Here is a 25,049-nt window from a genome sequence, read left to right on the forward strand (position 1 = left end):
TACGACCCTGCTTTCCTCTAGGGAAAAGGGAATGCTTTAGCCTTAGGGGATTTTGTTAAAATTAAAGTGATATCTGTCAATGAATTACAAACCATTACTAAAAATTATTTTTTTTATCTATTATTTTTCATAATATTTTAGGTCCAAGTAAAAAACTGAAATAAAGCTCGATTTCTCACTCATCTCCTCACCTTTTTTAATCTTGTAAGCAGACTGGCTACGTGTTCGTGTTGCTCTGCTCTAGCCAGGTCTTCTGCTGTTTTTCCATCCTGTTAGAAGACAAGTGATTAGCTACAATGACTTCTGGCCCACAACAGAAAAACAGAAACAAAAATGTTCCAGTATCCTCAGGGTGGTAAGAAAATAAATTATGTCAGAAGCAAATGGATTAAGGAAAGAAATAGCAAGGACCTCCTAGCTGGAATCTCTATTTTGTTCTCTTTCTGTTCTTTTTTCTCTTAATGCTTCTTTTATAGAAGCATCCTGATATTACAGAAACACTTGAAGCATTTTTTTTTACCACTTTCAGCATGATTGCTCCCGTCTTTACAAAGAAACACACAAAATGCTTTTTCCAAGCCATGTGTTCCTAATATTGCGTATGAACAATATGAATCTTTAAAATGCAACTACGATGATCTGTTGGTGCTCATTTAAATAGGATGCAAGAAATCAAGAATTGTGTTTATATAGCTATGAGAAATAGAGAGGGGGAAATGAATTACTTGGTTACTTTGTCTATCATCTCTGGGAGGTGTTAGTGCAGGGAAGATGACAGCGCAGCTTTAACAGCTTAAGCAAACTCAGGAGCGGAGCAAATCTGTCTTCAGCATTCTGCGTTTGACTTTTAATTACCCACATTCCATGAGTCAGCAGTTTGGTGTGAAATGAAGTATAAGAAAAATTGCTTACTGCAGTAGCCTCTTAAGGCTGCATTCGTGCAACTGTTATACCTTGAGGACCTACCCATTCTGTATTTACAATCTTTTCTGACACAGAACTGCATTTTCGATTTAAGCAAGGAGAGCTAATGCAGTCCTTCTGATAGTGTGTTAGCATGTCTTCAATTAAGACCACCAAGATCAACAAAATACTGGAACTCAAAGTGGTTCTTTTCTGCTAACCATTTGAAGACACTGTGCTACCTCATCTATCCAAAACTATGCTTCCATAATCACATATCCCTTAAGCCACTTAAATGAATGCACTTTATACCCATCCATTAAATAAAACACAAGAGTGTGGTGAAAGAATGAAAAAAGCAAACTCGCCTCCCCCCCCCCAGTTTTTCAATACAACCTTATGATGCTGACCAAGTAGTAATTCTAATTGTTATTAGCTAGCGTGCATGCAAGTGTGGACATAGGTGGAGTTATTCTGGATTCTGGGTTCCAAGTAAAAAGTTAAAATCTTCAAAATGAGGCCACTTTATTTCCCTGCTCTGTAGTACAGTTCATGGAGATTCCTTTGAATATGTGAATTAGCTTTAAATCACTGCAAGTGCTGCAGGGGTGATGATGATGATGATGATAATGATGATGATGATAATGATAATAATAATAATAATAATAATAATATATTATTTGTACCCCACCCATCTGGCTGGGTTTCCCCAGCCACTCTGGGTGGCTTCGAACAAAGATGAAAAATACAGGCACATAAATTGCACACGGGACGTGGGTGGCGCTGTGGGTGAAACCACAGAGCCTAGGACTTGCTGATCAGAAGGTCGGCGGTTCAAATCCCTGCGACGGGGTGAGCTCCCGTTGCTTGGTCCCTGCTCCTGCCAACCTAGCAGTTCAAAAGCACATAAAAGTGCAAGTATATAAATAGGTACCGCTCCGGCGGGAAGGTAAACAGCGTTTCCGTGCGCTGCTCTGGTTTGCCAGAAGTGGCTTAGTCATGCTGGCCACATGACCCGGAAGCTGTACGCCGGCTCCCTCGGCCAATAAGGTGAGATGAGCGCCGCAACCCCAGAGTCGGCCACGACTGGACCTAATGGTCAGGGGTCCCCTTTACCTTTACCTATTATTTGTACCCCATCCATCTGGCTGGGTTTCCCCAGCCACTCTGGGCGGCTTCCAACAAAGATGAAAAATACAGGCACATAAATTGCACGCAAACATTCTCTCTTTCTGTTTCTCTTTACAGCAATGTTGTGAGCCTACGACATAAAACTCTTTGGCTTGCAGCAGGAGAGCCCTGACAACTCGGCAGGTAGACCGAGGGGAGAGAGCACACATTTTGGGTGCAAGCTCTGTGCGCCTCCTGCAGAAAACCCCCACACGTTACTTAGTTAAAGTGCAGGCAATGATGTGTGTGATAGCTATTTGGTCCTTCAAGAAGGTCAGTTTTAGGAACATTACTCAACCCTGGTGAGAGCTGAAAAGACAGCAGGTGGTGCTGATTGGAGGCAGTGGCGCAGATCCGTTGGACAAGCAGTAATTGTTTTACAAGTTCACCTGCAAGCTTGCTGATCCATTCACTCTGCCTCCCACACATGCCAGTACACTGTGAATTATCCTTCTTATTTTTAGCATGAAAGCTTTCCAGAGGAACTAATTTCAAAAAGGCCTAAATATTGTATTTATAGGTTTTCAACACACATTGTCAGGGGAATAGCTAACATGTTACTGGAAACGAAGTAGACGGGTTCTGAGCAAGAATACTGTTGCTAAGCTAGGAACCGCGTTCCAAATTAAATTATTTTAGGCTTAGTGTCAGAAAAGCCTGTATATTGTGTGTAAGATTTTTTAAAAACCTAAGTGTTATAGCTCAGAAGCTGTTTGTGTGTGTGGGGGGGGGGGGGGAAGATTTCAGATAACTGCCAAACCCATATACTAGGTCATACTTACAGAAGTTAACGCCTCCACGTTTGCTCCACTTAGGCAAAGGTACCGGACAACATCGAGAATTCCATTGTTTGCTGCCAGATGTAAAGGTGTCCTACCATACTATAAAATATAAAATAAGACTTTGCTGAAACAATAATCCAGTCAAAATATTAAAATGTTGTGATTGGCTTGCAGACAGAGACATGGTCTTGCACTCAGTCCTCCTTCCATGCAGCTGAAAGGAGGCGTTTGGTGAACAGCAGTTTCCTATTTTTCCCCAAACTGGGAATCAAAGTTTATCACTAACTGCGGCTGGTTTAAAGACGTCACATTTCCTGAACCATGGTTTGAAGTTAGCTTGTTTTGAAACTGGACCATATCATATTAAACTACGATTCCTGGATAAAGTGGATCGTATTAAACTATGAGAGGGACACGGGTGGTGCTGTGGGTTAAACCACAGAGCCTAGGACTTGCCGATCAGAAGGTCGGCGGATCGAATCCCTGTGACGGGGTGAGCTCCCGTTGCTCAGTCCCTGTTCCTGCCAACCTAGCAGTTTGAAAGCACGTCAAAGTGCAAGTAGATAAATAGGTACCACTCCGGTGGGAAGGTAAACGGCGTTTCCGTGTGCTGCTCTGGTTCGCCAGAAGTGGCTTAGTCATGCTGGCCACATGACCCGGAAGCTGTACGCCGGCTCCCTCGGCCAGTAAAGCGAGATGAGCGCCGCAACCCCAGAGTCGTCCGCGACTGGACCTAATGGTCAGGGGTCCCTTTACCTTTATTAAACTATGATTCCTGGTTCAAATGAAGTGGGTAGCTGTAGTTAAGCAAAAGTGAAAGGTTTCAAACGCTTCCTCTTGGCAATGTGAGAGAAAGGAGAAGTGGGAGTTTGCAAGACCAAGGCTCCTTGTGTCTTGTATCTGAACAGGGTCATACTCTAGGAGCCTCTCAATATACCAGTTTGATATAATCATGCCTCTTGCAGTTTAGTGACTAAACCATTCAGCACACCATAATCTAGCAAGGCGGTTTGTAACCCAAGAAGTGCACTCCCAAGGCTTAATCTTCAGCAGAAGCAAACAACTTTACAGTGGTGCCTACTTACTTTTTCCTCCTTAAAGAAACCTTTAAAACTTCCATGAATCAGTGTTTAGAAACAACATCTGAAAGGAATGTTGAGGTCACAGTACTATAGTAATTCATCTTGCTGTCTGGAGAGGGGAACTATGGATTCACACTAAACACATTAAAGGAATTCCTACACTTGTTGATAACTTTTGCTTGAGGGCACTCTACTGCCCAGTACTAAAATCCTAGATATCTGCATTGTTTTCTATAGGCAGCTCTCATTTCCTCAGGGGGGGGGAGGTGGAGAGAGGGGGGAAAGCATCTAAAACAGCAGTGGCATCACACACACACACACACACACACACACACACACACACACTTCTGCTATGACTATATAATTTAGGGATTTCTATAGGAGTGCAGAAACACAAGTGTCTGCATATTTTAAAGCTTGTATTAAGGCTTCTGGAAGTTTTACTTCTAAAATACGAAGTTGTTGCAAATTACATACAAGTCTGTGTTCTTTTTGTAGGATAATTAGAACCATGTATGTTGTTACTTCTTCCATCGTTTTTGTGAAATCCTGGCTTTACTGCCAGACACAGAATGAACATTTACTTGGTTAACACATTTTCTGTGCACCTTCTGGGCAAAGCTGCTTAGTGATATTACCTTATCTGTGCTGCTGTAATTTCATCAAATATTATGACCTTTTAGAGCACATGCACAGTAATATTTCACCTTTCCTTAATTAATCTGGAGAAGCAGCAAAGAAAGAAAGTTAATAAGAGCTTGGTGGTTTGAGAACTACTTGCATTTATAACTCCTGGCATCTCCAGTCAAAGGATCTTCAACTGAAGAGCTGGGGAAAATATTTTTCCCAAACTCTGCAGAACCCTTGTCAGTTAGAGTAATCTCCACTAGGCTGAACAGATTATTTACCTGACACTATACAAGACAGTGACATATCCAATAAACTGCTTAATGTCACGTTTAAGGATCCAGAATGGATGCTTCATTAAGTCCATTATTCCTTGTCAAAAGATTTGATTGTGAAGATGATTTACAGAATGTTTTGTGCTCAAAGTCGAACAAGCTAGTTGAATAAAATTCATGGCATCTAATGATATCACAAACCGAAAGAGCTTAAGGTACAAACCATCATACATGTGTAACGAAACTACTTGACCTCTTTAGATGTAGGGGTTTGCTTTTTTTTTCATGGTGCCAAGCCACTGAGACCAGTAGAAGATTTTCAGCCATAAAGTCAAGCCTTTAGCTGTATTAACTCTGCTTCCCTGAAAACAGAATTTCTATCATGGTTCTGCATTTAATTGCTCAATCAGTCAGGATTAAGCTAACGCAAGAGGGCAGAGGGCTTATTATCATAAGCTTTTTACTTGGCAGCTGGTGATACTTAAATTTAAAAATAATCCAAATAAATGATTGCACAGGGTCAGCCAAAAACCCACAACTTTCCATGGTGGGTTGTAGCACAGAAGGTCATGAAGGGTGTTTAGGTGGTCAGGCTGTAACTGCAATATTACAATGTTCCTTGAAAGGAATGCAAGGACTCTTGAATTGAACCGATTTGTGTCATATAAAAGCTGCATTATTCAAAATATCCTTCACTTTTGTAGCATTATAGAATCCAAGATTTGCCTCCCTCCCTACCTATACACACAGAGTGTGTCAGCTTTAGGATCTCTAAAGCCATTGAAATTAGCACCAGGAAAAATCCTGAAGTTCTACAAACTCCTACATGGAAAGTCACAAGAGTCAAACCTGTTAAGTACTGTATTTCGCTTTCCCACATACTGCCGAGCCATTTTCACAAAGAAGTAATACCAACACCACAGAGGCATACAATGTTTTTGCAATGCAATTAACAGTAGTCTTCTAATGCACAAAGGAACAAGAGTTGCTGAGATGTATTATTTACCAGCTGCATGGAAGCAAAATAAAACATGAGAAGCTGTCTAAGTGATCTAAGCCTTTCCACCTTAGGACCTAAAAGCATCCTTACACCCACATGCTACCTATCACCAATGCACCTTTTCCCCAGTTAATTACTTGTTTGCTTAATGCAGCAACTTTCTTGCTCGCTTCTGCTACCTCAGAAGCAGCTGAGCACTGCCAGAAGGTGAGTGGCCAACCTGCCAGGAGGTGGGTAGGCAATGTTGCTGAAAAACAGCTTGAAGGGGTCTATATGCCTCTATAATGTCAGAACCGAAAACTGCACTGATAAATTTCTGATTGCACAAGAACAGTATGAAGAATTTTGTGTAAACTGGGACAACAGTTGTACCTCGAGTTAAGTACTTAATTTGTTCCGGAGGTCCGTTCTTAACCTGAAACTGTTCTTAACCTGAAGCACCACTTTAGCTGCTGCGCCACTGGAGCACGATTTCTGTTCTCATCCTGAAGCAAAGTTCTTAACCTGAAGCACTATTTCCGGGTTAGCGGAGTCTGTAACCTGAAGAATATGTAACCTGAAGCGTATGTAACCCGAGGTACCACTGTATGTGTCAAATTCAGATTCTCAGCAAATAAAATGAAGAGTGACTTAACCTGGCATGAGGAAATAAAAATACATGTCTAGAAGATACAGTGGTACCTCAGCTTAAGAACACTCCTGTTTACCAATGATTCGGTTTATGAACTCCGCAAAACTGGAAGTAGTGTCCTGGTTTGCGAACTTTACCTCAGTCTCCGAACGATGGAAGGGCACCGGCAGCGGAAGGCCTCATCAGGGAAAGCGCGTCTCGGTTTTAAGAACGGTTTCAGTATAAGAACGGACTTCCGGAATGGATTAAGTTCGTAAACCGAGGAACCACTATATAAGTATATTAGCTTAGTATGTGAAGAGACGAGGGATTCTCTGGATACTGAGGCTATTCAAGTAAAATAATATAAAATTCACCAAAGGACATGGGGGGTAGACAATCATGAGAACTACCTAATAGGTACTAATTACACTGAACAACGAGCATTCACTCTTGAAATGGAACCACTAGCTGTAGAGAAATATCCCCTTTCCTCCCTCAGAGATTAGCAATTACGTTTTCGGTACTCAGAAAATGGGAGTTTTCATTTAATTGTAGCCTTTTTTGGGGGGAAAAGAACTGTTTGATCCCTCTCAAGTGCAAACCTACTGTGCATTCAGTGCTGGAACAATTTGTCATCTGGAAAAGCCCTTAGTACAAACACTGCAGGGTTGCTGGGTGTTTTTTTTTTTTTTAAAGTACCTTATTGGTTATATCGATGTTACAGTTTGCTTCACAGAGTGCCATCACAATGGGAATGTTTCCATCTTTGCAGGCCACATGGAGAGGAGTGTTCCCATGTCTATCCTGGAAATCTATGGAGCATCCCTGTATGATAAGCATTTTAACCACTTCCAGCTGACATCTTCGGACTGCAAGGTGAAGGGCTATGTGTCCGTCCTAAATGCACACAAAAAAAGAATGACCAGCTATTTCTTGCGTTGCAAACAAAATCAATAACTGTTTTTTAACAGGTTTATATCAGAAGCAAATACAATAATATTCAGTCATTTTGAGCACCACAGAGCTCCTTTTGGGCTTTGTGGAACCCGATAACTTCCTAGTTAAGTCAGTGTCTACAGTTGGATGCAACACTAAACCGTGGTTTAAAATTACTAGAACAAGATTAACCTCCCTCTGGACTGCTGTGCTCCCTCTGTCCTCACATGACTGTGAGCAGGAACATTACTGTGATGCATCTGGAATCTTCCATTTCAGATTAACTGCCATTTGGTGTGTCAACTGAACTCTAAAGTATGGTTAATGTCAACTATGAATATAAACCAGCTTAATAACTCATTAACCAAAGTTAAGATTAATCACACTTTAGAGGTTTCAGAAGGCATCCTAAACTGTAGTTAATTCTAAAGATGCTTCCATTCTTCCTTGTGGAAAACCAAAGAAGGAGGGAAATGCAGGAACAAGAGGCTAGGATTGTTCTTGTATGCTAAATTATCACTTTACTTCTGAACCAGCCCACTGTGGTCCAGTGGGCTGTGGGCTGGATTGTAGAGGAATGTTCTTAATGCCCTGCTTGACCATGAAGCCCATTTGATGATTGGGAGTCATCAACTTCAGAGTTGCGGTTAGGATAAAATGGCAGTCACCATAGGTTTTCAACCGTGACCACCTTGGACTGAGGTACAAATGGTTTGTCCCATAAAAAGTTACATCCTTTCCTGGCTTGTTTGGGACCCAAATGAAAAAAGAAATGTTCTAGATAAATGAAAGAGTAGATTTAAATAGCACAGCTTAGCCCATGTACATTTCCCTGGTACTGAAAGCTACTCCCTTACAGGTGTCAAGAAAAAGACCAAACAGGAACTTCAGAACTACCTCATGAAAAACTAGTCCTGTTTAATTAGCTGCACATTCAGTTAGCATTGTGCAGTGCTTAGAAGGTTATGAGGAAATTTCTATATGAATCTATCACAGACAAAACCACTTGAATTTCTCCACTTTCCACAATGATTCTTTTGCTGTAAGTACAGTACAGATGCAGAGAATTGCAAGTAAGACTCACAATGAAAACTCTTAAACTGCAAAAGAAAGAGCTATTTAAAGAAACCCCGAATTTCTAGTAAGAGAGATAGAATTGTATTTTTCTTCCTTCAGTACGTCTTGATGATAATGAATACTGCTGAGTTTGTACTCATTGTGACACTTCTAAGCAGTAAGCGGAGTTTTGCTGGAGAGACTCTAACCTCATATATGGGAAAGAGACCTTGTGGTAAACGGAGGACTCACAAACACACTAGAGTTTCCTGGATTTCAGATACTTAAAAGTTGGAAATAAAAGCTTCGTTTGCTTGCTTACGGTATATGGGAAAAGATCTCTGAGTTATTCAAAAAGGGGCCTCAAATCTAGGGTTACTGTCAAAGACTTTTACATTTTTTGATTTGTTTTTTTATGCTGCTCTATGTCTTAGAAGTAATTCACATTGAATTCAATGCAGCTTACTCCCAGGAAAGTGGGAAAAGGACTGAAGCTTGAACTTCTTATTCAGCTAAAAATGCCTTGTTTCTTTTACCACTTTGCCTTTTAAGTGTCTCTCTGATTGATAAAGAACCAAACTGAGCTCCTGCTGCAGGCAAGATAGAGGGCTGTGACCATGGATGAGAGCCCATCAATCCAGACTATGGATTATCCTTTCATAGGGTCAAGCTGGAGTCGGAGTTGGATCAATCAATCTTCAAAGACTGGATGCAGACAAGGAAGAAACTGCAAACTTCTAGTAATCTATCTGTATGCTGAGCATCATATATTTTCACCATCTTATTTCTACTTCAAGTATTTAATAAAAATTAAAAAGTCTTGCTATCATTTGGGATGTTCTGGTGGAAGAGCCTTATGTCTCCCAAAATGAACAGCTGAACCACAGAGGAGATCACTATACAGTTATATGAAATAAGCATAGTAAATGCAATTAATTAATTTTTCATAGTGCTGTATCCTACTTCTTAATTTAATGATTAACAATGACATGCAATATCCAAACAAGTTATGAAAGCTATTTAAAGCTCTTCTCTACTATTCAAAACCTTTATAGACAATTTCTTGCTAAATGCGACTCAATTCAACCATAACTAACCTTGTCAGTTGCATCAAGGTCAGCGCCATGCTCCGCCAAACATTCCACAATATCATGGTAACCTCTAGCCGAGGCTGTCAAGAGTGGAGTTTCCCCTTCCTTATTTTTAACATTCACATTGCAGCCTGCCTTGCAGAGTGCTTTGGCAACAAGGTAGTATCCATGCCAAGCAGCACAGTGCAAAGGAGTTTCTTCTTCCTATAAAACAATTTAGTAACATTGCTATTAACAAAGCTGACATAATGCTTAAACAACACTTCCAATTTTGACTCAATAAATCTAACTCCTAGGCAAATGTTGCAATCCCATTAAAAGGTTATCAACAGGATGTGCTTCGTATTTGTGAATTAGTGCCCTTCAATGCATCAAGCAGGCATAATGGCCCATGTACTGGGGTCGATATCTGAAGGAGGAAGCACACACAAGTAGGAGATTTGTGCATAGGCTTCATCCATGCAGATGTCCTTGTCATGATCTCCAACAGCAGTGTGTTCCAGCTCCCCAATTGATGTGCGGCAGACTTGTGGAACTGCAAATTTTATTAGTTTCATATCTATAGATCACAAACAATCCCAAGAGTTAATTCCCCCATCAACAAACACTGAAAAGAATATTATTACTACTATCATGATTAAACTGGATGATATCACTAGTAATACATGCAGTGAATTACTCAAGGGATACAGGGTAAATCCCACGTAGCATAGTTATGAATGGTATAGGGAAGGGGGGACTCTTTATAAAAAAGGGGAAAAATTTTTACTTAGGACCAGATAGCCCAACAATCTGTGTGAACACATGAGACGTCCCAACCATTCTGGAGCAATCACAGTGGGAAACAACTCATAAGACTGCACTAAACTGAGGAAATAAGAGTTGCAATTTATTAAATCAGCAATGACTATATTTGTGACTAACTGGGTCCCATATGCTTCTCTACCAAGTTGGCAATTATAATATATTCACAGAAACATTCAGTGAGAAGTAGCCTTAAACAGGCCTTTTCAATCTATTTTTAATATTTAGTGTTGGTGATTAGTTGGTGAAGGGCCAAAGTTCAGCAGTAGAGCACGTGGTTTGCATCTTCAGGTAGGCCTGGGAAGGACTGCTGCATGAAACACTGGGAAGCTGCATGCTGTTACGTAATCTTGCTATATTTATAGTACTGAAATGTGGCTTTTTGGTATGTTATATTTTGTTTTGCTTTGTTACTATGAAATTGTTTTGTAGCTTGTTAGAAGTACATCCCTGTTTCTTTGCTGTAAGCCACCTGGAGCAGGCTTTCTTGTGGAAAGTAAAGGTAAAGGGATCCCTGACCATTAGGGTCCAGTCGTGACCGACTCTGGGGTTGCGGCGCTCATCTCGCTTTATTGGCCGAGGGAGCCGGCGTACAGCTTCCGGGTCATGTGGCCAGCATGACTAAGCCGCTTCTGGCGAACCAGAGCAGCGCACGGAAACGCCGTTTACCTTCCCGCCGGAGCGGTACCTATTTATCTACTTGCACTTTGATGTGCTTTTGATCTGCTAGGTTGGCAGGAGCAGGGACTGAGCAACGGGAGCTCACCCCGTCACGGGGATTCGAACAGCTTACCTTCTGATCTGCAAGGCCTAGGCTCTGTGGTTTAACCCACAGCACCACCCACGTCCCGTTCTTGTGGAAAAGTGGCATACAAATAAAATGAACGAACGAATGAATGAAATCTGCTACTAGTACGTGCGTAATATGGACTACAGGCCTCATTAGGTGGTTGTCAACTAGGTTTTACTCACAGTAGACCCATAGAAACTGGAATGTTAGGCCCACTAATTTCTACTCTAAGTAAAAAACCCACATGGTGATTTCAAGCACTGAATGGGAAGGAATCCTGGTTTTGCTTAGCAGCAGATAAAAGGCTTAATCTCTACTACTCACCTTATCTTGAAAATTTGGATTTGAGCCAATGCTACACAAGACTTGAACCACATCAACGTGACCATACCGAGATGCCACATGGAGTGCAGTTTCTCCAGACTGAGAAGAAGACAAAACACACACAAGCGTTATTCTTCATGCCACACTGTGGAATACAGTGGTACCTCGGGTTACATACACTTCAGGTAACATACGCTTCAGGTTACAGACTCTGCTAACCCAGAAATATTACGTCGGGTTAAGAACTTTGCTTCAGGATGAAAACAGAAATCGTGCAGCGGTGGCAGGAGGCCCCATTAGCTAAAGTGGTGCTTCAGGTGAAGAACAATTTCAGGTTAAGAACGGACCTCCGGAACGAATTAAGTTCTTAACCCGAGGTACCACTGTACTCCCAACATCATGGATTATATTGGTTCCTATAAATACTGGATGGGAACAATCTATAGAGAGAGATTTGCCCTTTTTCTCCCATGCCAGTTTCAAAGAAAAACAACAACAGCAGCAATAATATGAATACTACAAATAAACAAAAAGGTTCTGCTTTGGAGCTTGTTGTGGGCTACTGCTGGCTGGAAAATAGCTTGGGGTAGCATTACCTACAGGCATCCACACTGACTGGTGGAGAACCCACCCCATCCCAGTGCAGGTCAACAGACCTGTGGCACATACTAACCTTACTCTAACAGAAAACTTTAGGAGTTAGCATAGAACAAGTACTTTAACAGAATTAATGTTATTTAATTTTTAGAAACACTGTAGCCTGCCTTAAACCTGAGCACTGGATGGGTCAGGCTGCATTCACATACACATTTATTTCGGAGTAGGCCCCACTGAAAGCAATGTGGGTGGCGCTGTGGTCTAAACCACTGAGACTCTTGGGCTTGCCAGTCAGAAGGTCGGCGGTTTGAATCCCCGGGACGAGGTGAGCTCCCGTTGCTCGGTCCCAGCTCTTGCCAACCTAGCAGTTTGAAAGCATGCCAAAAAGTGCAAGTGGATAAATAGGTACCGCTCCGGCGCGAAGGTAAACGGCATTTTTGTGCACTGCTTTGGTTTGCCAGAAGCGGCTTTGTCATGCTGGTCCCATGACCTGGAAAAAACTGTCTGCGGACAAACGCCAGCTCCCTCGGCCTGTAAAGCGAGATGAGTGGCACAACCCTAGAGTTGTCTGTGACTGGACTTAACTGTCGGGGGTCCTTTACCTTTCTTAGGTCCCACTGAAGTCAGTGGGGATTATTTCTGAGTAGAGAAGCTATACGATGGCACCACAAGGCTATCTAAAATAGCCTCCAACAGATTTAAAAGTTTGCCCTTACCTTGTCTCTAACATCCAAAGGACATTTATTTAGATGGAGGAATTTCAGAGTTTCGACGTGACCATGTCGAGACGCCCAGTAGATTGCATTAGATCCTGCCTGTCCAAAATATTTGATGATGGCAATCAATAAAACCATAAGCAAATTGCAGCAACCTATTCCAACACACTTAGGATAATGTTACACGATGAGGAGAATTATCAAGATCTAACAAAGCGACTTTTCCAAAGTGGAAACATTTTGTTTAGGTATTCATTCAAATAAAATGAATTCATATGGGTATTAACTTGCTGATACTAACGAAAGGGTGAGAAATGCAATTGCTCTTTGCCAAATTTAGAATATGACTGACTGAGCTGCAGGAATGATTGCAATCTATAATCTTGATTTACAATAATGTAAACAAATGTTCGATCTGTTTCCTTCTAAAATGCACTGCAAATAAGTAACAAATTTAGATACCACTCTAAACAATTGTCTCACCTTATCTTGGACATCAATGCGGGCACCTCGCTTTAAGAATAACTGAAGCATTTGAATATTTCCACATCCAGCAGCAATCAGAAATGGAGGTGTCCCATGCTGCAATGAACAAACTGTTAAAAACTGATCACTTTTCTCAATAATAATAATTTATTATTTATACCCCACCCATCTGGCTGGGTCTCAAGAGATTATGGGAGAGAACAACATATATATATATATATTGGCCGCCGCGCCGCCAGAGCCCGATTTCTGTTCTTATCCTGAAGCAAAGTTCTTAACCTGAAGCACTATTTCTGGCACACACACACACACAGTGGGACCTCGGGTTACATACGCTTCAGGTTACACACTCCGCTAACCCAGAAATAGTGCTTCAGGATAAGAACAGAAATCGGGCTCTGGCGGCGCGGCGGCAGCAGGGGGCCCCATTAGCTAAAGTGGTGCTTCAGGTTAAGAACAGTTTCAGGTTAAGAACAGACCTCTGGAACGAATTAAGTACTTAACCCGAGGTACCACTGTAGCTAGTTGGTAGTCTCTGATTTAATTTTTTAACAGATTTTATTATATATGAAGGCAAGATTGTAAACCGCTTTGATTTTTTAATGATATAGTGGTATATGGATATTTATAAATACATATACATGTTTTAGCTGATGCAAAATCTGTGTACGAAGAGTAAGCATCTGCTTTTGAAGAGCTGCGTCAAAATAGCTCTGAAAGTCCAGATACATTTAACAAACATCCAAAAATGCAATGCTATGAGTTTCTGAGAAAGATTTAGAGTGGGTCCGGTGCACCATGCACAATAGCTCTCTGTATGTAATAAAACCTATAGCTAACATGCAGAGTCTTTATTTTTCATTATTAGGATTATTGTTTTCATAATGTAGTAAGCGACAGTACTGCTAAATTTAGCTTTGTGAACATTGTGTAAGTTGGCATCGTATTTCAAAAAGGATATTGACAAATCATGAAAAGCCAATTCACTGGAGAGATGCAAAGACAATGAAAGATTTGGAAGATAAATAATGATTGAAGGATAAAGGCACTGAGTATTTTAATTATACAGAAAAGCAAGTTTTTCAGGGCTGGAGGTACACTGCTGGTTTTCAAGCATTTATGAAAAGGAAGAGGAACAGCTAACCCCTCATTCTCACAGTAACAACCATCCATTCCACCCACTCATGCAGGCAGCACCAGATACCTCCCTCCCCAGGACCACCCAATGAGAGGCAGCAATGGTAGCTTTTGGATCCGACATGGTTTTTTTTGGAGGGGAGGCCTAAACTGCACACAACAGCCTTAGCTTTTCCTTCTTCTCCACTCATCACTGCTGGCAAATCTGGGCAAAGACATCAAGAATGGAAGTAACTGTCTATAGATGTTGTGATATTTTCTCAAAACGGGTGTTGAAAGCTAGATATCAAGTGGGAGAGATAGCTCTTTGTCCACACATGCAAATAAAACCCCCCAGACAAAACTGTGTCCTCTGTAACCTTCCCAGGAAGATTTTCCTGAATTGATATTGGAATGCTCATGAGTCTTTGGGCTGATCTTTGTCTGTCAGTAAAAATGATAGCTTCTTCTTCTTTAGCTGCTAAATCTATACAGCAACAGCATACCTTATTAGGTTGATTGACATCATAATTGGTCAAAGAGCCCAGAAGGTGCTGGAGACCAGGAACGTTGTCATCATTGATGGCATGAATGATGGCTTTCATTACAAATGAATCTTCCTCGTCCTCATAAATTAACCAGAAAGTAGATGGGAAGGGAAAGACAAGAGAAAAGAAGTTATTAGTTTTGAGAGGGAAGAGGGTATGGAAAGGAAATAAACTCTTCAGCAACAATATATTGTCATTTCACAGTATGACTGCCATTCCCAATGGGAAACAAGCTGTTATAACATCTCCTTAAATTCTGGAGGTAATTTACTTTCTCTAATAAGAGTCTCCTTTTTTATGCATCAGCACATATCACTGACCCTGATTTAAAAGAGCTCTATTATGCATTTCACAATTCGTTTTTTAAAAGCTACATCAACATAAAAACAGGAATAAGAAGCATCTATTTCCCAAGAACGACATCTTAAAGCAGAACAGTGCTATAAATTACTCCTATCTAGAGTTTATAAGGTTTTAAACCACAGTGGCACGAGGCTACAATTCTACTGGGAGCTGGTTCTGCAACGGTTACGATTACTGATTCAACATTAAAAAATAACAGCACATCAATAAACAGAGATTTTATTTACAAAAATGTAGAAGTTAGCGAAGTGAGATAAAGAGAGAAAGACTTGCCACTCTGCAGAATTTTTAATGCCTAAGGACTTTTAATTCTAAGGGAAAAAATGTTTGCATGATACTTATTAAAACTAGTACAGTGGTACCTTGGTTTAAGAACAGCTCTGTTTACGAATGATTTGGTTTACAAACTCTGCAAAACCGGAAGTAATGTCCTGGTTTGCGAACTTTACCTCGGTCTAGGAATGGAATCCGAATGGTGGAAGGGCACCGGTGGTGGGAGGCCTCATTAGGGAAAGCGCGCCATGGTTTAAGAATGGTTTTGGTTTAAGAATGGACTTCCAGAATGGATTAAGTACGTAAACCGAGGTACCACTGTATTTAAGAACACATTTCATAAAGTACAGACTCAAACCTTTAAAAAGAAATCTACAGGATTTATGCACCTCCAAGTGTAAATCAGAAAGACTCAAAACAGATAGCGTACCTGCTTTCATGTGAAAGCATAAAAAGGAAGTGTTGCTGGTTTAAACTAAACACGCAATACATTATGATGTCTAAATTAAGAACAGCTGTTTCAACTATGGTTTATTAAAGCAAACCTAAACCAAATATCACAATCTGAGCCTGGCTTGTTTAAAAAAAAACATAGTTCAAAGTAACCACACTTTTGCTTAGTGTAGACATGATGAGAATCTAAAGCAAGTTTAAAACCAGGAAGCAAATGCTTCCAGTTTTTGCATTATGGTCACTAAAATATGGTTTAGTCTTAAAACCAAAAACTATGGGTGTTTTACTCAGCAGACCCACTGAAATTAATGGGTCTAACAGTTATGTTTATTAATTTTAATGGGTCTGTTCAAGGACCTGGGAAACCAGAGTTCAAATCCTCACTCAGCCATGAAGTTCACTGGGTGACCAACAACTTATTGGGAATGGCACAGAGTCTCTTCTCACATCTCTTGGCCAGCTACACGGTTACACTAAAGCAAATAAGGTGGCCGCACCTCTCAACTGTATCACACTGATGGCAGCTCAGACAAGCGGAAGGGGGAGAATCTTCTTACACTTTGGTACCCCAATGTCCGCCAGCCAAGCTACTGCTGTAATTAAGGTGACCAGTACGAAGGAGGGAGACAAAATGCCAGCCCAATTTTCTGTTTGATACCTGCTGTTCTCCTCTATCTACTTGAGAGACTTCTGGCTTGTTTCTAGATTTAACCCATTAGTGGTGCTCAAATAGCATTGCAATGAATTAGCTTCGTCCAGAAATATGGAAAGCAGAACTGACTGAGCAAAATTTAGTCATCTATCTTAAATTAGATTACAGGTATTGTCCACATATTGTCTTTTGTCTGTATTTATTGCTCAGTTCCTTGGGATCAATTTGAAACACCTGCAAGGGACATTACAGTTCCAATTACTGCAGTTCAGAAGATGTTATATGCTATGTTAATCCCCATACTCCCAAGTATTTACTTACCAGAGTGTCATCGCTCCTAGCCACGCTCATGTTACTTCTGGACAAAAAGGATCTTGATAATCTTTGGCATAGCGATATTAAGCGCACTGATTGCTTTTGTAAGAGAAGAGACAAATATTTATGTGAAACCATAAAAACTCATTATAGGAAACATTTCTGATATGAGTTCAGTTCCGCAAGCAATATGGCTAAACTGTTAGTAGTTTCAATCAAGCTAAGTCTCAAAGGTCTGTATTTTTATATGGTCCATTTGCCTCAAGATAATAGTATGGTTACACACTCCATACTTCCCTGAGCATTCCAGGGGTCATGCTCTAAAATATAGTGTCCTCTAGATGAAAGAGGCTGCAGACTCACAATGTATCTGCAATATTTGTTCAGCAGGATCGCTACAGAGGGCAGCAAAAAGATTTGCTCCTACATGAATTTTGCAGGAAGGAAGTGCAGACACCCTGACAGTTGTTTGCAGTCCAGGTTAAGTCCTGATAAAACCTTTATTCCCCCTACCCTTGTTGTATCCAAACTGAACTGCCAACTCTATTTCTTCCCACTTTACCTTGCAGAACGATCCTCTCAGATCTGATTCCCTATAGACAAATTGCCCATCCAAAATATAAAATAAAATAGTGTCGTCTGATGGTGAGTTAGCCAATGGTACCCCCTCCAGATGTTGCTGGACTTCAATTCCCATCAGCCCCAGAAAGGACAGCTGATGGTCCAGGATGATGATTATAGTCCAACAACTTCTAGAGCAGGCTTCCTCAACCTCGGCCCTCCAGATGTTTTTGGCCTACAACTCCCATGATCCCTAGCTAGCAGGACCAGTGGTCAGGGATGATGGGAATTGTCTCAAAACATCTGGAGGGCCGAGGTTCAGGAAGCCTGTTCTAGAGGGCACCATTACAGGCAACTCCCCGGTTGTGTGGGGATTGCGTTCTGGGTCACTGTGCGCTTGTGTGAAATCACATGTAATCAGAACACCCATTGAGAAAGCCTGCAAACACCACACTCTGTCCCTGCCTTGCCTCTTTTGGTGACGTTTTCAGGTCACTTTTTGGTCTGGAATGATGCAGTTGCACACATATCAGACACACCTAAAATGGTCACTGCCTGTATTTCCCACTGAGGAAAGATCCACTGATCATCAGTGAATGATTGCTAATAAGCATATTAATAAAACAGGGTTGTCAAGCAGCAACACAACCAATATTACCATGTTAGTACTATGTGGCATATCGTTCTATGTGGCATATGGTTCAATGTGCCATTGTGGAATGCTACATTTGCAGAGGCATCTAATTTTCGAGGGCTTCTGTCATATGGTGAATATGACAAGGCATACTGGACATTAAGTATCTGCCACTGAAAACTGATGTGGCCAAATAACCTTGGAATGCCTTATTATCACATTAGAAAGTCTTATGAGAGTCAGATCTAGGACAAATTTGGAATCTATTTTTATAGGGCTGAATTCATCAACAGCCACATCTGCCTTGCATTTGGTGATCTCGTTTCCAAGAAGTTCTTCTCTTTGGTTGGACTTATTTGCTAACTCTCTCTCTCTCTCTACTAACAGTTATTATCCCCTGATGATAATTATGCACACTGTTCCATATCTCTTTCTTCCAAGTTATCCTACACGTCCTCAACTCCTTGCTGCTCTTACTTCCTCCTGCTCTTCTTTCATTTCTCACGATACACTGGAAATACTATCTGCTGCTCAGCTGTAATGCCCCGTACCAATTTCACTCGAAAAGTCTAACAAATATACAAGAAGTTCAGGACTGAACTTAACCAAATCATTTAAGGCCCAGATGAAGCTCTCAATAGCTTTCATGTGTTAATATATACTGGCTATGTTGACATGCCATGTTAAACTACACTTAATCTTTAACCATTCATTCGCACTTGCTCCTTCTTTACTCCTGGCCCAGTTGTGCTGGGGACAATAAACGAGGATGAGCCGTGGGTACCATCATGCTGCTTGTTCCATGTTAGAGCATAGTTAAGCATTATGATTTCATGTGAGCCGCTGTTACATGTACTTATTCCAAAGCCAAAGAACAATAGTTACTATAAAGAACTGTTAGGTCTTACTTTCCATTTCCTTCGTGCTGCGAACTTCTTGAATTTTTCCATATTCACGGCAGATGCTTTTCTACTAAGTGCTTGAAGGGTATCCTTCGGCTGTGAGAAAATTAAAACAACACTTTGAAATGCTATATCCTTCTGTGAAGAAGCGAAGAAGATATTGCCTTCTACATGGGCAAAAGAAAGAGGTAAAACTAATATAATAATCTATGCATTGCACACTAACCTTAATCCATGGGTGCTGCAAGCTGTCTTGAATTGTCATTCTCTTCCTTTTAAAGGAGAAAAAAAAATTCATTTCATTTATTACTTTTATGGTCTGTATTTCCTTCAAAGGCCTCAAAAAGGCATATACGTACCCCTATTTTTATTCTCACAACAATTCTGTAAGGTAGGTTCGGCTGAGAAATGATCCCATGGTCAGTTTCATAGATTAGTGGACACTTAAACGTTATGTCTTCCTGGTTCCAGCTGGAGATTCTGAACATTACACCAGACTGGTTCTAACATATTCTTCAGGCGGTTACTTCCACTACATATTTATACAGCACTGAAAACATGCTAGAAGTAACTAATAAATAAGCAAATGCAAATTGTATAAAGTGGTGTGGTAAGGGCAGCAATGGGATGCGGGTGGCGCTGTGGGTTAAACCACAGAGCCTAGGACTTGCCGATCAGAAGGTCGGCAGGTCGAATCCCCGTGACAGGGTGAGCTCCCGTTGCTCAGTCCCTGCTTCTGCCAACCTGCTCCACTTCGAAAACACGTCAAACTGCAAGTAGATAAATAGGTACTACTCCGGTGGGAAGGTAAACGGCGTTTCCATGCGCTGCTCTGGTTCGCCAGAAGCGGCTTAGTCATGCTGGCCACATGACCCAGAAGCTGTACGCTGGCTCCCTTCGCCAATAAAGCGAGATGAGCGCCGCAACCCCAGAGTCAGACACGAATGGACCTAATGATCAGGGGTCCCTTTACCTTTACCTTAAGGGCAGCAAACTTGACAGCTTGGATCAACAAAACAGTGAAGATCTCCTTCACTTTGAAAGGCATAAGGGTAACTACCAAGTAATCCTGTTTGCTTGAATCACAAAATGAATCCTGGAAGAAACTTACTTTGGATCCTTGATTAGTAGTCTTCTTATAAAATCTTTCGCTAAAGCACTGGTGTTGCTGAAGAATTCCTCCTCGAAGTCATAGTTCACTGCAGACACATTGGCTAATGTTTCTTGTTTGGTCTCTCCCAGAAACGGCGATGCACCACTCAGACTGCAAAAAATAAGTTCGGTCACAATGATATAGTATGACTCCAGGACAAAAAGTTTGGTTCCAGGATTGAGTTTTAAAAGTGATTCTGAAGCTCAGCCCAATAACTTAAACAAGGCCTCCACTATCTTCTCACAGTGACTGCAACTCTCAGAATTTACATATTTTCGCTTTTCATCATTTATGCTGACTGCATGGAAAAACTCACACTATTCAAATAAAATAAAATTATGTTCCCATATAGAGGAACATAATAATAAATCGTAACATTGAAAATAAGGACAGCAACAAATTATATTTGTAATCAGTAGTTTGGAAAATTATGTACAACTATCCAAAACATGGGCCTGGATAGATAAGTAACCTTGACTATAACTTTGTGGAGTTGATTTAATAACCAAATGGGTAAAACTAAGTGATTTAGAGTGTTAATACTTACAGAATATACGTTATTACACCAATACTCCTGAAAAAAAGAAAGAGTGTCTATCACTATTCAAAAAGACACAAAAAAATCACAAAACTTTCCAAGTGCAGAAGAATTGTGAACTTACCACATATCTGCCTCAAGGCCCAGTGGTTCATAATTTACTATTTCAGGAGCTAAGAGACAAAGCAGAAGTTTTAGTCCATAGCAGAGCGGTTTGACACGAAACAATATTTTTTTTCAGCTATGAAGCATACATACCACAAGGGTAGGGTCTAGAATGAGCAAATGGAAAAAGCAGATTTTCCAACAGGAATCATCTGTACATTAGTTTACAAGCTGCATTAGTTTACACAAATGCAGAGCCACAAATATTTTATCGTTCGTTTATTTTACAATTCATTCTATCACAACCTCACCCCCCTTTTAAACTTTTTATGAAACTGATTCAGACTGTTCTGTAAGATATTTATTCATTATGATCCCCTGTATTTGAAAACAACACATTCCATGTATATACTATTGCCAGATGTATTCACGTTCCCAAAACATCTGCTGTGTATTGTATCCAGGGCTGATTTTGAAGACTGTCCAGAAACTTCAGCTGGCCAAGATCATCAAACCAGAACTAAAAATTGCCACATTTGTATCTGGAGAGATGTAAAAGTTTTTAACTTATAAAACTATATACATTAGTTTGGGACTGTCTGCTTCCATAGGAATCTGTGCATCAGCTTTGGGAATGACCTGCCTTCAGTGATTAGGTGCAGAGTAGAATCATCCTGGAGGGGGTGCTATTTTCTCAGGAGGAGGAAAAGGTCAGAGCAGCTTTGGATCAAGTTTACTGTGCGATCTGCACATGCCTACCCCAAAGTAAGGCAATGCCATTCCACTAAACTGATTTCCTTCTCTCCTTTTGCCACTGCTGTTTTACTGCTACTTTGTCTGTGGTTTTGTTAGGGATTTTAGTTATAAAGCAATCATGTAAATACAAAATTGCTTTTTTATATTAAAAGTATTGTTTTAAGTTGTTTTTACCATCTTATCCACCTTACAAGCTTTATATTGAAAGGCAGGAAATAAATCTTTCAAATTAAAGATATATACTGTATATAGACAGTCCAGGCAGAAAATCATGACTCTGACATACAGAAAGGAAAGGGCGTTAAATTTGCAAATATTCAAATTCAAATTAGTTTGAATGCAGGTAAATATTACCTACCTAGAAACAGTGTTCAAGAGGATGGGCAACATTTAAAGAGAACTTGTAAAGACTGAACACATGTAATGATCACCACTGCTCACATATGAAATGGAGCCCTAAGCAATACTGACATGTACATATCAAACTGCCTAATAATAATGTGTTTGGCACTCTGAGAGGCTTATGTTTTTCCTAACATATAAAACACTACCACCCACTCTCATACCATTTTCTTCTTTTATTTCTGCTTGATGAACATGTACATGTTCAACATTATTTCTCTGTTAACCTCTCTTCCACTTGTTATTGTCCCCTGTTCTGCTCTCTTAACGTATAGAAACATACAAGCCCCAGAAGTCTGATTTTAATGTTTTCCTCACTGTTCCTAGTTTAGTTTATGGAATATAAGTCACTTTAACTCCTTTAGTCTTGTGGTCTTGTGTGCAATGTTTTTGTGTGGTTATCTTTGTTTATTATCTTCATGACATTTTTTTCTTGAGTTAATTTTGGAAATATTCCTTCTCTTCCTGCTGTTCAATAACACCCCCCAATTATTCAAATGCCTGATGTCTTTGCTTTATGTTAACCTGAAGATTTTCCCTTTATCACAGCCCTTGTTCTATGCTCTCCCCATTTTCTTATTTCGATATGGAAACAACTTTGCTTTCTATGGTTTATTTATACAATGCTTCCTTCTGTCTTCCTTCCCTATACTCTACAGTAGGAATGTTCTACATTGTTATTGGTATTTCAACATATTTTCCAAGTAATTATGGAGTCTATTTTAAAAACTTGCATTAGTTCCCAACAGTTTCCTCCCTCATGTGGACTATTTTTAGTGCCTGGAAGGAACTTAAAATAAAACATCCATTTTTTCCTTCTCACTGTCTTTGTTTTATATGTTGCTACATGCAAAGAGATAAATGAACACTCTTTTATGCATTAAATTAACAGCTATTCCTTTTATTCAATCTACGCACTTTTGTCAACAGCTTTTCCTTTCCACAGAATTTCTATTTTTGCATTAACACTCATCCACCTTGCTTAAATTCCTGTATCTTTTTTCTAATATGAACCACTTGCTGGTCTCTGAACTTTTCTTTTTCAATTAAAAGTGTCTTGTTTCCTTCCTCCTTTAGTGGCACAATGTTTTTCATCTGTGTTCTTTTTATAATTTGGTTATCTCTCACTTTTTCTGTATTTGTTTACCTTCCCTTTGACTACTGCCTATCAGGCTACTATCAGGCTACTGGCCTGTAGCTCAGTCTGCACCCTTTTCACATATTCTAAAATGGATGCGAGAATTTTTTTTTTAAGAGATCTATATATTCCACACATGCTTTAGAACAACTAGAATAAAAACAATAAACCAGCATACAACCAACTAAAGAACAAATAAGCAAAAAATGAGCAGCAGCAGCCAGACAGTAATACTAAAAAAAGCTTTGGACAAATTTATTTTTATTTAACAAAATTTATATACCACTTCATGGTAGCAAAACATCCAAATGGTTTACAAGAATCATAGAATTATAGAATTGTAGAGTTGGAAGGGACCACAAGGATCCTCTAGTCCAGGGGTCAGCAAACGTTTTCAGCAGGGGGCCGGTTCACTGTCCCTCAAACCTTGTGGGGGGCCGGACTATATTTTTTTGGGGGAAATGAATGAATTCCTATGCCCCACAAATAACCCAGAGATGCATTTTAAATAAAAGCACACATTCTAGTAATGTAAAAACACCAGGCAGGCCCCACAAATAACCCAGAGATGCATTTTAAATAAAAGGACACATTCTACTCATTTAGAAGGCAACTGGGCCGGATCCGGACCCCTGGCCTTTGTTTGCCTACCCATGCTCTAGTCCAACCCCTGAAATGGAGGACTCTTTTGCTCAGTCTCACAACCTTGAGAGTCTCACGCTCTCTACCGACTGAGCTGTATTAAAAGTCCGATAAGAACAGTTACAAACAATAACATTGAAATATATTTAAAATCAAGAGTAAAAAATAGCAAAAACATAAACATGTCTGAATAAGCATGCCTAAACAAAAATGTCTTAAGCGTTTCAAATTATCCATTTAAAATGGGTGTCAGGATACCATAAATGCTGATCAGATGTTATTAAAAGCTTAGAGTAAGCTGCAATAAATGTGCAAGGTGAACATACCTAGAGAGAGAGTTCCATAATTTGGGCACCACCACTGAAATGGACCTCTCTCTGGTAGCCACCCTTCCAACCTCAAAAACCAAAGGAACCAAGATTTTAGTTGATGGTTATCTGGTAGAAAAGAATCTCCCAGATACCCTGATTCCAAGCCATTTAGGTTTTTAAAGGCCAAAACCAGAACCTTGAATTGAACTCAACAATGAACTAGCAGCTAGTGAAGTTCTCCATACCACTGAAGTATTCTTGTGGTGCTGACTCAATCTTGCTGCCATGCTCTAAACTAGCTGTAATTTCTGGATGTCCTTCCAGAGCAGCCCCATGTCTAACACATGACACCAAACCTGGATGTTTTTGGAGAATGGGTACAAGAAACATAGGCCACCTGAGTATCCCGTAGCAAAGCAGGGGCAAGCAGAACTCCGAGAATGGAGACCTGATTCTCATGAAGCTCAACCCCATCCAGAATAGGCTGAATACCACTTCCCTGGATTGATAAATCATTCATCACCACCACCGTCTTTATCTGGATTGAGCTTCTATTTATTAGCTCTCATCCAGCCCATTACTGATTCCAGATACCAGCTGATACCATGCCAACACCTGGGTCAGATATAAAAGAGAAACAGAGCTGGGTGTGTCATCAGCAGATTCCTGTAAACCTCTCTTGATATTTCTTTTGATGAGTAAGCAGGATATAAGTATTTTTAAATAAATAAAAGGTCTCCCATCTGGCACCAGGAATGAGCTCCAGGTTACCAGGCATTTGCGAATGGGTAGAAATGTTTCTTATTTTCTGTTTTGAAGTCAGGCCATCCATCTGTCACAAATTTCTAAGATGGGCATATGGAGACAGGGCTGGAAAAATGTGTGTGAGCTTGTAATGTACCGTATTTATTGCTCTATAAGACTCACTTTTTCCC

At 40.3% G+C, this 25,049-nt stretch overlaps 1 protein-coding gene across 4 annotated transcripts in view; it reads right to left on the bottom strand.

The window, feature by feature from the left end:
* The window catches only part of DAPK1 (death associated protein kinase 1), an 81,083-nt gene that overhangs the window by 15,254 nt on the left and 40,780 nt on the right, over positions 1–25,049 (bottom strand). For all 4 annotated transcript variants that reach the window (XM_080972285.1, XM_080972284.1, XM_080972286.1 and 1 more), the window contains 14 exons: positions 20,885–20,933; positions 20,770–20,796; positions 20,181–20,333; positions 19,296–19,341; positions 19,076–19,165; positions 16,979–17,071; positions 14,875–14,994; positions 13,250–13,348; positions 12,767–12,865; positions 11,454–11,552; positions 9,542–9,739; positions 7,152–7,349; positions 2,856–2,954; positions 192–269 (listed from right to left, as the gene is read on the bottom strand). In XM_080972285.1, coding sequence (XP_080828411.1) covers positions 192–269; positions 2,856–2,954; positions 7,152–7,349; positions 9,542–9,739; positions 11,454–11,552; positions 12,767–12,865; positions 13,250–13,348; positions 14,875–14,994; positions 16,979–17,071; positions 19,076–19,165; positions 19,296–19,341; positions 20,181–20,333; positions 20,770–20,796; positions 20,885–20,933 — 1,448 coding nt within the window. The remainder of the gene's footprint in view (positions 1–191; positions 270–2,855; positions 2,955–7,151; positions 7,350–9,541; positions 9,740–11,453; positions 11,553–12,766; positions 12,866–13,249; positions 13,349–14,874; positions 14,995–16,978; positions 17,072–19,075; positions 19,166–19,295; positions 19,342–20,180; positions 20,334–20,769; positions 20,797–20,884; positions 20,934–25,049) is intronic.

The sequence above is a fragment of the Podarcis pityusensis genome (assembly GCF_964106645.2).
Source record: "Podarcis pityusensis genome assembly, chromosome: 11".
In the NCBI taxonomy this organism is placed as follows: Eukaryota; Metazoa; Chordata; class Lepidosauria; order Squamata; family Lacertidae; genus Podarcis; species Podarcis pityusensis.